Source organism: Cynoglossus semilaevis, chromosome 5 (assembly GCF_000523025.1).
Source record: "Cynoglossus semilaevis isolate Cse_v1.0 chromosome 5, Cse_v1.0, whole genome shotgun sequence".
Lineage (NCBI taxonomy): Eukaryota > Metazoa > Chordata > Actinopteri > Pleuronectiformes > Cynoglossidae > Cynoglossus > Cynoglossus semilaevis.
Window position 1 is genome coordinate 5,345,560 of NC_024311.1, and position 12,857 is coordinate 5,358,416.

Below are 12,857 nucleotides of genomic sequence, written 5' to 3' on the forward strand. Positions count from 1 at the left end.
TGTACAGCACCAAGGTTCACTGAGTTTTGGTTTAAAACAAATTTAAAAGTCAGCATGAAACGCTGTTTTCAACCCTTGGCTAGAGTGATAAATTAGATTCTGTATTTACATAAATGTGTTATTTGAAATTGGGACAATGCCAATCTTTTTTTTTTATAATTAAATTTTGCCTTAGCATTAACTCTGCAGTGTTTCTTTAGAAAAATATAACTTCTGCAGAACAGGCAACGGAGTTTTACCTGAACCACAGATGAAGACAGTGCTGCCGAGGGTGACGCCACCTCTGCGACAGGCGTGGATCCCTACAGACAGTGGTTCAATCAGGGCTCCCTCTTCAAATGTCACATTATCAGGCAACCTTAAAAAGGCAAGAGTGATGATAAGAAAGGATGGGGGAAAAAAACAACATGTGCACACATTATGCAAGAGAGTCAGTTGGCAGACAGAGACCAAATAGTTATTGTGTAACACCTGGTCTAATGCTGGGTAATTCTTGGCAAACATTTAAAAAAATATATTTCACTTGTAGCAGAAGTTGGCATTGTGCTTGTAGTATCTGCACAGGTTCCCATTGTCGGGGGGTGTGGCACAGAAGAAGATGGACGGAGATAAGTTATATCGTCCATTTTTGAAGAACTCGTCCATGTCTCGGGGAACACCGGGCTCAATGGCCACTCTGTCACCTTAAAGGACACAGAGTCAGAGTCAAATATACCCTAAACATCTACCTCAGTGAACTTACTTTGTAGTTGCGTAATATCTATATATGTGCTATATGTGACAATTCCAAGTGTTCCAAAGAAGCAATAGCCATACAAACAAAAATATTAGCTTTTATTGATCTTTTAATTGATTTCGAAACTTTATTTGTTGGTGCAGACGACTGGGAAAACATACATAAGTAGATTTTTGCTCAAAAGGAGTGGCGGGAAGCCTAAACTTAACTTAAATCTCAGCCCTTTATTCCGCAACATATTCCATTCCTACTAACGTGTACTGACTGTAAACAGGTTTGTGTACCTGTACCGTAAGAGCTTGTATTATTATACATAAATACAGTTATATAGTCAACACACACAACATACCGATTTTAAGGTGTTTCACAGCAGATCCAGTTTTCACCACTACCCCTGCAGCTTCATGACCCAAGACCATTGGTTTTCGGACCACGAAGTCTCCGATTCTACCGTGCTGCCAGTAGTGAACGTCTGATCCACATATTCCCACTGAGTGCATCTGCAGCAAAACATCTGCATACAACAACGACATAAAGACACAGTTCAATTTAATCTGCACAGCCTTAAACACTTTTTTTTTTTCAAATTTGCCAATTTACAATAAACAATTAAACTTTAATTAAATGTTTATTGTGTTGACGTATCATGGTTATGCTTTAAAGAGAAGTACCATCAGGTCCTGGTTCGGGAATGGGTAGATTTTCCTGTTAACAAAAGAATAATATATTTATTTATTTTAGTAATAAAGCTAACTTTAAGCACGGTTTATTCAGATATACTTCTTTTCTGTCTCTTACAAGTCGCAGGTCGCCTTGAGAACGAAGCACCACAGAGAGGTTTTCCTGCGCCATCTCAGACAGCAGCGGTGAACTGTCAGCAGCAGCGCAACGTGTACTGATCAGACCTGCAACTTCCGGGCTGTGACGTACAATCAAAATAAAACCTCTGATTGGTCAACCGGTGGCGGAACAGTCCAATTTGGAGGGGCGGACGATACTGTGTTTATTTAGTGTTCGTCAGTCGTGAGCAGTGATTGTAATTTTTTATGTGAATACTAAAAGAACAGTGAAAACAATTTTGAAAACTTGATTTAAAATCACCAACAGAACTTAATGATGTAGATTTTAACTGTGTTTATTCAATATGGTTTTGGCTGTATACCAAGCTGCTCCAACAGAATGGTGGTTTTGTGTCATTTGACAACATTAGACATTAAGACATTGTATCCATCCTAATAAATAAGAATAATTGAGATAAAATATCAGAACTTGCCATTTAATGTAATTTATTCATATAATTTATTCAGAAAAAATCACAAGGGTAGTGAGGTAGCATGAACACAACAAAAACAAACTGACAAATGTACCCCAATTTCAAATTCAAACACAAAAATACCAAACGGTAATTGCTCCCTCTTAACTGTCCTTCATATTTGTGATTGTTGATGTGCAGGCTCCACAGTTGGAACAGTGTGAACATTTTGGATAGAAATCGCAAAGATCACCTAAATATTTTGGTAGGGCATCCATTGCAATATAACCTGGATAAGAGATAAGGGACATCAAGTTTTGTATTTCAGTAAGTCAAAAACAAGATATATATATATATATACAGTATATATATTAAAAGTAAATAAAAGTGTTATGTTCTTATCAGAAGATTATATGGTAATAAATGCTTCACCTGAACGCTGGTTTCTGTCCGGATATTTCAGCAAAGGACATTGATCAACATCCGATGAATCTGTGTCAGACTCCTCTCTGGAAAGAAAAAGGACTAACAATTAGTCCACTATAAGGATTGTACATGCTATGAAATGTAAGGGTACATATTTATAGGACAAACCTCCCCCTGTGAACTCCTCCTTCAGGGTGTCCATCCTGTGAACTCAACTGAAACAACACAAAGCCAAATGAGAAGTGCAAAGTGATTCATTTAGCACTGCATAAATTACAATGTGCAACCCACCTCAGATGTTGGCAGCTCATGTTCAAATTCCCAAATCAACCTGCCAACCACCTGTCTAATTTCTGCAATTACAGCCAAGGGGAAAATATGTTTATTAACCATTGACATTAAATGTAATTCTTATTTTTTTATTGGACTTACAATTATGTCAAATATAAAAAAAATGTATGATGTATTACATATTTTGTATTTTAGTTAGTTAGAGTTCACTGAGGCTTCAGTTACAGACAAAAACAGAAAATAAACATATATTTGTTCTCACCATCCTGTACTGACACTGGAGGGAGCACATAATGACCAATGGACACAGACCTCACACTCTGCCGTCTCTCACAAGCGGAAAGAAACTCGCTGTGAAAAACAGTCACCTTGTTCAAGAGATAGTCTTTACTCAGAAATATCCTATAAAAACAAAACAAAACAAAACATACAATTCAAAACATAATATTTGCTCGGAGGATTTATAAAAAATATATAAATCTGCCCATTTAAATAATATTGCTCCCATGGCTATGGTTCGAAGGCAAGATATGAAAATGTATTAATGTAATTCTGTCATTTATATTCTTCTGAATAAATTGGACTCACTTAGGTAATAACATTAGTTTTTAACGTGGGTGCCTTTTTATGAAACTGCTCCTCACCTCAAAGTATCCTGACATGTGGCATCTTCACTAAAAATATAATCTGCTGTCTTCCAACCAGTAACAGTTCCACCCTGTACAACTAAAACCAAATGTGTATTATCATAAGAAACCAGGGTGACGTAAATACAACCAAAAGAGCAAACCTCTCTCAATCTACAAAAGTGCAAATATTAAAATATTTGGGTTTATATTTTAAATATTTGTTATACAACAAATCATCAAAGTAGTTTTGGTTAGTACTCACTCCAAAAGGTACGGCTGTTAGGAGACACACTCTTGGAAAACCAAGCCGACTTTTCCCTAAACATTTCAATAACGTTTAAAAAAAATAAATATGGAATCTTGCGGAAATTACGCAGGTTGTTACCATGCGCTGCGTTCAAATGCTGAGGAGAACTGTCGGAGTTCTGAAATACATAAACACAACGATTAAAAAGGACGTGATTTGAACTTACGGAAGATACGAAATACCTCGTGGTGCTATTAAAATATAGTTGTTGTTTAGTTAAGCTATCACGTTAATTTATTTTATGTAGGAATCACGATATAAACAAATAAAATGCAATTTCAATGGGCTCGTGGCTTGTGTACCTCGGAAGTGACTGTTTTTTGTTTTGTTTTGTTTTGTTTTGTTTTTAACAAACACCGTCGGAAACACGTCTGAAAGGTGAAATAAGACTGGGCTTTAGGTTTTTGTTTTAAAAGACATACAGAATGTAATTATAAGACATTATGCCATTTTAAACATTTCCATTCGGAACTGTCATTAAAATGGCCTGCAGCTACAGTTGTCTGTCAAAGTTGAGGTAAGAATCAACTATTATCACAATGTTTATTTAAAGTATTGCTATTACAGTTAGTTTGGCCGAGTTGGCATAAAAAAGTCGTACCTTAGTCGGCAGTGTTTTAATGGATATTGAAAACGTAACATAAGTAGTTTAACGTACAAACCAAACCGTCAGGGCCATGTGTTGGAGGAGTGGTTAGTGCACTTGCCTTACAGCATGAATTTGATTCTAACTGACGCTCCTTCTGTTTGCAATTCTGTCTGTCATAATGAGAAAAAAAAGGATGAATATACAGTATTGAAAACAATAACGTGTTTCATGAACAAATCAAGCATATTGCAAAATTCCTGAATGTTTTGAGTTAGTTAGTTAAACATATTAAATACAATAGTTGTTAGCAGTAGAGTGTATGAAAGTATTTGTATGTCGTTCATCTTCCACTTACCTTTTAGCTGGAGCAGTACCTACATTTACCACTAGATGGTAATACTTTGCAAAATACTGTGCGTAACTCAGGTGAAATGAAAAAGTCATTTCATGAGCTTTATAACAGGTCTTTTAAGTATTTCACATTACAAACAGCTTCTGAAATGGATAAGGATTAAGAAAGTCAATTTATTAGCATAAAATGTTTTTACGGCTACTTAAAAAAGAAGAAATTACATGTTTTAAAATGAAGTGACTAGTGTATATGTGAGACTGTCAGTGTATGTATTTTACCTGGTTTGTATATATTGTATGTCTAAAATGTGAACTAGCTTTTTAGTTATATCTCCAGTTTTATTTAGTTGTGCAACATGATTTCAGGTGCACTGGCTTTCACACTCCTGTAGATGGTTTAATGTAGGCATTAGCACCAGTGCTTTATCTTCTATAAGCTTTCTTAGTGAGGTTGTCTGCAGGTCAGGTGCTCTCTTCAGTACACAAACACACATAGAACCCTTTGACTCCTTATAATGAAATCCCAGAAACGTCATGTAACCTTGTGTTTTATATCAGTGGCAGCCAGTTAAGGAAGATGGAGATGTGTGGATGATGCTGTTGTGAAAAGGGTTTAATCCCACACTTTTAGTGTGGGATTTTTTTTTATGAGTGTACATATAAAACAGGCTAAATAATACACTGCTTGTTTATCATGTGTGGGCACCAAGCTGTCTATAATTTGTTGTTTACATTATTAAACAGAAAGGACACAGGGTTGCAGTGTGTTTGTATGTAGAATGTTTTGCAGCCACCATCTTTTAATTGCCGAGATCTTTCACTCTGTACACAGTGTAGAATTGAGGGGTTCAAAGCAATAATAATTCTGTTGCTATGACTACAGCGATGCCACACCCTGTTCCTAACACCCAACCCCCAACATACTCTGCTGAGAACAAAGCAGTGAGCAGAGACCACCATCCAAGCAGAGAGCACTTGGATGGTGGTTCTTCCACTAACGCTTACAATGACTGACTCAGAAAAATCAAATAGGACTGAAGAGGGTATTTGTTTATATTAAACATGACTGGATGTCATAGAATAACACAATACAACAAGAAGTACAGGAACTGTTCAATGAGCAATAGACTCAAGCAGATTCAAAAGGTCTTTGGTGATTATTGTAGCCCAGCATCATGGCAGTAGATGTTTTACTAAGGTAAATCTCCAATTAAATGTTGTGTCTGACTACACTTTATTGCATTTATATAATGTCTGATAGCTTTATTTACACAATTGTATGTAAGAATTACAGTGGGGTTTTCTTTCCTTGTTTTTGTCAGTTCAGCTTCCCTCTTCCAGGACAGAATAAATGGCATACAGTGGCAGATCCAACTGCTCTGACCTCATCCGTCTCCTATTTGTCACCAGTGATATTGACCCATTTACGCTTTTTAAAGAATGTAACATTGATCATGTACATTTTAGGAATATGTTGATAGGGTCACTAATTTCTAGTTACCATACTTTTAAGTTTTAAAGTCAAACATTTCACCAATTTTTTTTTGTTTTAAGTAGTAGGACCATTAGAACATACAGGAAAAGGACAATGTTTTTGTTTTAAGTAGTGTTGTCTAGACAGTAATCCTCAACCATACTTAATAAAAGTGCAGTTTACTGCTATTTCAGGGCCATTAGAACATACAGGAAAAGGACAATTAAAAAAACTGTATCACTACTAAAAACCACCATCAGCGGACAGTGAGTGTCATCACTGGATGTTTGTATACAAGGTAACTGTTTAACCCAGAGTTCTGATGTGCTTTAAAACAGTGTGTTCAGACAAGTTGAGAAACAACCGTTGTCTCAGTGAAGTTCTGCTGGCTGTAACTTTCACATATTTACAGCTCTGAGATATCACCAGAGAGCCAGTCAGCCTGCAGTACTTTGTCAGTGAGACGGAGCAGTAAACCTGACTGGAGTTATTACTTCTTTCAGGAGTTATACAACATCTGATTTGCTGTGCAGTTTTTCACTTTAACTCAAATTCATCCCCATTAGTTGTAATTCCCACTGAATTATCTGCCTATTATCTCCCGATTATTCTCTACGTCTGCCTAACAAGTCTTTATTCTCCACCTGAACAAACATCAAAGTAGTGTGCTTCAAATCACAGGTGTTGAAGGATTAAGGCCACCGCAGGACAGGGTTTTATTCTCAGCCCCTTCTTTGATGTAGCACCACTTTTACTCAGTTCCTCAAGCCTGTAACATGGATTATTCTCTCAAAGCCTCCCTTTCTGTACTGAAAATATTGAGTGTCTCACTACCACAGAGCATCGGAAGGTAGTAATCAAGGACCCAGGGTTAGAGCCCGAAGCCCTAGTGTCAATACTTGACTATAAATAAGGCCCAGTTCAAGAAAATTCAGTGTTTAAATGCAGTCGCTGAATATAACTCCATTATCTGTAGTACATATGCCAAGTATGCCATGTATGTGGCGCTGTGTAAACACCACCTAAAATGGATGTGATTCAGATCTTTATTTTATTTGCTACAAAAGTCCAGTCTAGAAAAACGCATAGAATTCCTAAATTAGGCAGAGGAAAAAACGTTTTTTAGAGTGACTCCTGCTCTCCTGCTCTTGCTCTGTGCTGACCTTTAACCTTGTGTCAGTCGAGTGAGTGAGTAGAGCCATGAGGGAGTAATGTTCCCCAGACTGTTGGGGAGCAGGCAGACAGCAGCTGAGCAGAGTGACAGTGAGATGTGAGGAAACTGTCAGAGGACTACAGCGCAGACCCACCCGTAGACAAGTGTAGACTGTAGGGAGGATTTGAACAAAGAAAAAGCCCTGACAAGAAAACTGTTTTCAAAACCTAGGTTTTGGAGTGTCTGCTGCCAAGGTTTATGTCCCCTCCAGGAATGTGGATACGTGTCATGTAAAAGTGTTAGTTACTTTGCTCCACAGAGACTCTGCTTCCAGAGTTAGAGGATGACATTGCAGAGGAATGGCTGCTCCCTGGTGCTGGACCTCCACAGAGCTCCAGGTGTGAGGATTGATGACCTGACCTTGTCCTCTAGTGAAGGCTTTTTCCCTCTCATAATTTTGTTTCCTTCTCATGTCATCCTTTAGTTTTAGAAACCTAATATCACAGTACATAGACATTTCCATCCAGTTTGACACCCCGCTCCCTCCCAGTCAGCGGCATGTGTTTATGCCCAGTATTCATCCAAGATATTTAAGAAAACTACTTCATTTAATAAGGTACACAAGACCATTTTAATTTGTCTGGTGCTCATTTTGTTAAAAAGAAATTCTGATAAAATCATAAATCATGTTATGTTGTGAATTAAGTGTATTGTTACACCAGTATTTGCCACTTCGAAAAAAGTTCTAATTGGACAGAGATGCATAAAATGCCATTTGAAAAAAATATGAAAAAGTTCAGCTTGAGTACATTTTAAATAAAGAACAGAGTAGAGGACAGATTAAAGTAAAGAGTATTATTGGATGTCTGCCTTTACCCTAATGATCTGAAGGCCTGTTTCTTATTCCATGCTGACAGGATGTTTTTGTCTAAACACAGACTCATCCTCTTTTTTTTATACTCACACACAGCAAACAGAAACTCTGACACATACATAGAGTTTGACGGAGAACAACATTATGTTAATTGACTCCTAAATTCTAACCTAACTTGTCGTGTTCATATCTGGTCTCCCAGATATGGAATGAGAGCAGCACTGCTGCTGGTCTTTTTTAATTTCACACTTTCTGTAGATGGAGAGTGTACTCGTGTTAGGCTCAGGTTACCTCTGCCTGTGGCGGGAAATAAGCCTGCTGTGACCTTGACCTTGGCCCTGCTGATGGACTCAGCAGCAGTTGTGTTTCTCTCTCTTACAAGGCCAACATGCATGTACAGTCCGGTACATGTACTGTATGTATTATATAATTTTCTTAGAACATGGGGACATTGCTGTCCTAGTTTTCTCTTTATGTTGAAGAGTGCAGATGAAAGCAGTAGTTCATCCAATTACTTTCTTTCACTTCATCTTTTTGGAGGTTGTCTTTTTAACCCAGGACAGTTCATCACAGAGCAACGCACAGACACAGAGAACCATTCACACTCTGTATCTAGAGTTCATTTAGAGTAAGGTTGTCTGATACCAGTGCTAACCAATACAAGGAGAGTATTTTCATTTGTGTGCTTGCCTATACAAAGTACCCTCACGATACCTCTTTAGGTTGGGCTTCAATAAATATGCAATTTAGTGAAAGGCAGTGTTTGACGGCGCAGCTCTGTGGGGAATTAGGTGACATGCAGTGTTTACTGTATTTGTATTGTGAGTTACTGTGAGCCGTATCAAACATATAAAGGCTTGCAGCCTGGTTTATTTTTCTCTCATTAACAGAAGGCTATTCCAATCCAAATCTAAATAAATATGACTGTATTAAACAATATGTTTTTAAACCGACATTGTCTTTAAAATAGAGCAGTGTTTTGTTTTGTACCTTTGGCACTTATATTACATTTTCATCTGCAAACATCATAGTCCATGGAGCTGATCCCTGATGTGACCACACCCCTTACCTTGAACCATCAGTCACTCTAATGGCACAACTCACTATTGTCTTGCTGGGCTTGTACATGTCTGCACCACCCTCACATACTTCTCTACCACTCCTGACTGTCATATAGAGTGCCAGTGTTCCTCCATAAGGTTCCCCATCATATGCGTTTCCTAAATCCACAATGCTACAGTGCAGCTCCTTCGTATCTTCTTGGAACTTTTCGACCAGAACTGTCAAAGAAAACAATTCCTGAGCATGAAACCAAACTGCTTCTGACTGATCTTAACCTCTTGTCCTAACCTCTTGGCAATGCATATACATACATATATACACTCTCACATACATATATACATCGCCATAAATCCACAGGTATGTTATCTGGACCAACTGCCTTCCTAATACCCTGTAATTTCTCTCCTTTTTTCTTGATTCATAAGCTCCTTAAATACGCCTTCCATCTTGTTAGCTCACTTTCCTCACTAAAGGTAACATCCCCCTCAATATTCTTAGCCAACCTGACCTGCTGAATACTTTTCAACACTTTCCCCTGCATCTTCATCCACTGTAATAGTTAATTTTATGCCCCCCATTCCAAAAATAAGTATTGTTAGCAGCCATTTCTGACTGATCTGTCATTCTGCAAACCTGTCTTTCATACCATTTGATAGAGGTTGCTATTTGTGTGTCAAAGCACTGACGTTTCCTTCTAACTGTGTGGGAGATGAGGGAGTCTGTTTGGAAATCTTTTTTTAAACTGTTGATGCTTCTTACAAATCTCTGATGTGGTATAAATGTTGGACAAAAGTAGACTGTCTCCAGTGAGGTGACCGTACCGTAATTTGTCTCTAGGCTTCAGATAAATAAACCTGCATTTTGCTGTTATAGAGTACTAAGACGTAGTGGACCCATGGTACAAAACATGTCATCTTAGTTTATTGCTAAAAAGGGGCATGAGACCCACTGAAGCTGGTGGGTCAGGAGTTTGAGTCCACCAGGAGAAGAATATGAGACAGTAAGAAAGTGCAGACATTGTGTGGACTGGAGACAGTAAGTATGGAATAATCGATTAAGCATACACTGAACTGTTCTGTTTTCTCTGTAAGAACTCATCATTGAAAAAAAAAATTAATCATTGTCTGTTCAAGTACGGTGTAGGAATTTTTGTAATTCCACCATTGTCTGTTCAACTACGGTGTAGGAATTTTTGTAATTCCACCAATTAAATTCTCCTCTATTAATTTCTCATCCAGTTTAAGTCCTCTTCTGTTTCCTTCTGGTCTAAATTATATCATCACAGCTAATCCTGAACCATTTTGGTCCTTCGTAGCCAGATCCTTATTTAACTAATCTGGCGCAACATTTTTCAATTTCAAAAAAGGAAAGGAATCCAGAGCTCAACATAAGGTTTGTGGCTCTCTGCCAGGGTCGCTCAGCACCTCTAACATGTTCATGTTTGTATACAGCAGTTCACCTCCACACACTGATTTTTCACTCTTGGATGAAGTTGTTTTGATGAGATGTTCGGTGACAGCCAACACAGATCACACATGTAACACTGCGTGGCAGCACCTACAGCTTTGTACTATGAACAAACATAGTCGCGCGTCACCTTTAGGAGAACCTAATAAACCAAATATTCCTCAGGAGTTTGTCCACAAAATCATACCATAAATTCATCATCAGCCTTGGTTTCCACATCCCATTGTCAATAAGTTGTACTCCAGACAGTTTGGTCTTTGATTAAAGGCAATTTGTCTTAAGTTTCATAGTTTATCTCTTAAGCTGGCCTTTTTTTTTTTTCAAATTCAGCCGAGAAGGTTGTCTTGCCTGCATTTGTGTGATTACCTGTGAGCAGATTAACTCATTAAGTAATGTACAGACACTGAGTTTCAATCCGTTTCTAAGAATGTAGGTTAAGCGCTAGGGAAGAAGTGGTCCTGTGGTTAGAATTGGAGTAAACGTCCTTGACCTTGTAAGATAAGGGGGTGAAGTGAAACTCTGTGATGGGAGGTTGAAACAGACTCAGTGTCTGAGATTCTTCCTTGTCCTAAGGCCACTGCAAACATGCATAATATTTAAGGAAATGATTATTCTTTTCAGCTTGTTAATAGGATTTTATGTAAAATATGTAAATCAGCACCAAGCAATGTTTAAACAAACAAACAAAAAAGAAAACGCAATCTTATTTTTAAAATATCAACCTCTTCTTCTCAGACCTAGAAGAAGGATTCATGTATTCCCATATTGAAGAAGTAAGGCACCATATTGTATTGTGTTATGTTAAAAACCAATAAATATATTAAGTTTTCTTGTAGTTTGTGATAGTGTTGTTAAATCAAATCATATGGTTTGTAGCAAAGTCACAGCACGAGAAACAATACAAACAAAACACAACAACAACAGGTGGTAAAAACATAAGTAATACTTCACATTATACACAGTAAGTAACTGTATGAAATGAGTGTCTGATGTTGTGTTCAGGAGAACATCTCTCACTACTGATTATGCAAACACATCACAGGTGTGCACCTTTTTTCACACCTGGTTTATCTGGACATTTTTAGAAGGCAGTACATCTCTTCTGGTCGTTAACAAGTGACAGTACTGCACACCACTTTACACTACTTACAGTAAGTACTACAGTATATAACTGCTGTGGAGAATTTGTAGAAACTTTGTGTTTATTTGGGGAAGGACAGCTGCTCCCTCCCTCCCTCGGCCCGTTGTTTCTCAGTTCATCACTTACATCAGCAAATTTCGACACTGAGGGGGAGAAAAAAAATGACCCACCTGGCAGACTGTTAATAAAGGTGACAGTGGGAGGGCAGGAGAGGAGTAGGTTGCAGGTGTCAAACTCTGCTGACTGGAAGCTCAGGAGCATGACACGTCACTTTCACTGTTAGGTAACACTTTGTGTGAACGTGTACATTACGAGGTCACATAAACAGGTATTTTTGTATCAGTTGTCTCTTTATTCAATAGGAAAATACGAGTTTGACTAATTCTTTCTATGGAACTGTCGTTGTTGTTTAACGAACTGCCTTCTAAATCTTTGAATCATTGCAATCGCAGTCTATCAGCAAGGGAGTGCTGGTAGCAAAAATAATTGAAAATAATGAAAAAATTATTATTGTTAATGTGCCATTAAAGCTGCATGCATTTGCATTGCATTGTAGATCCATTTAGCCTGGTCATTTAAATAGTAGCTCCCCAGTGTGTACAGGCAAAGAGCAAGTAACACAGTGCATTTCACATGAATTTATGTGGAAACAACAAGGAGGCAAATTCAAGTCAACAACTGGTTTATTTATATATTTATTTTTACATATTACTTTACTCTTGGCTGAGTTCATTTTATTCATGCAACTTTAATAGTATCTACAGTACGGGTGCATCTCTCATTACATCACTGTGCTGTAGTTTTTAACTCTATACAACAGTGTCTTCACAGGCAAAGGAGGCTGTTGTTTATTCATCTCCTACTGTATATGAATGTATGCATTATTTAACTTGTCTTATTTTTTCAACAACAGAAAACAAACAAGAAACAACTTAGTTACATGGTTAATACATTCGTTTTTATAAGTCAGTTGTTACGTTTTTCAACTCTATGATCATTGTCTTCAAAATGTACCATTTGTATATATTTTTATAGTTTTTATCCAAAGCAAAGCCATAGGACTAAGTGACAAATGACTGAAAATTGTGCTTTCGTGCATTTGCAA

General features: G+C 37.6%; 2 protein-coding genes across 2 annotated transcripts in view; both read right to left on the bottom strand.

The window, feature by feature from the left end:
* Window positions 1-1,659, bottom strand: part of sord (sorbitol dehydrogenase) — a 2,953-nt gene extending 1,294 nt beyond the window's left edge. Inside the window, exons 1-5 of the mRNA XM_008310079.3 lie at window positions 1,535-1,659; window positions 1,408-1,441; window positions 1,086-1,250; window positions 524-683; window positions 240-358 (exon numbers count right to left, since the gene is read on the bottom strand). Coding sequence (XP_008308301.1) covers window positions 240-358; window positions 524-683; window positions 1,086-1,250; window positions 1,408-1,441; window positions 1,535-1,588 — 532 coding nt within the window. The 5' untranslated portion in view covers window positions 1,589-1,659. The remainder of the gene's footprint in view (window positions 1-239; window positions 359-523; window positions 684-1,085; window positions 1,251-1,407; window positions 1,442-1,534) is intronic.
* A 142-nt stretch (window positions 1,660-1,801) lies between these two features.
* terb2 (telomere repeat binding bouquet formation protein 2) lies at window positions 1,802-3,781 on the bottom strand. The gene is made up of 7 exons (XM_008310080.3): window positions 3,597-3,781; window positions 3,350-3,431; window positions 2,968-3,107; window positions 2,706-2,767; window positions 2,583-2,629; window positions 2,421-2,497; window positions 1,802-2,277 (listed from the first exon to the last, which is right to left on the bottom strand). Exons 1-7 carry the CDS (start codon window positions 3,658-3,660, stop codon window positions 2,153-2,155), a joined length of 597 nt encoding a protein of 198 aa, XP_008308302.1. The 5' UTR covers window positions 3,661-3,781; the 3' UTR covers window positions 1,802-2,152.
* Window positions 3,782-12,857: the final 9,076 nt, after the last annotated feature.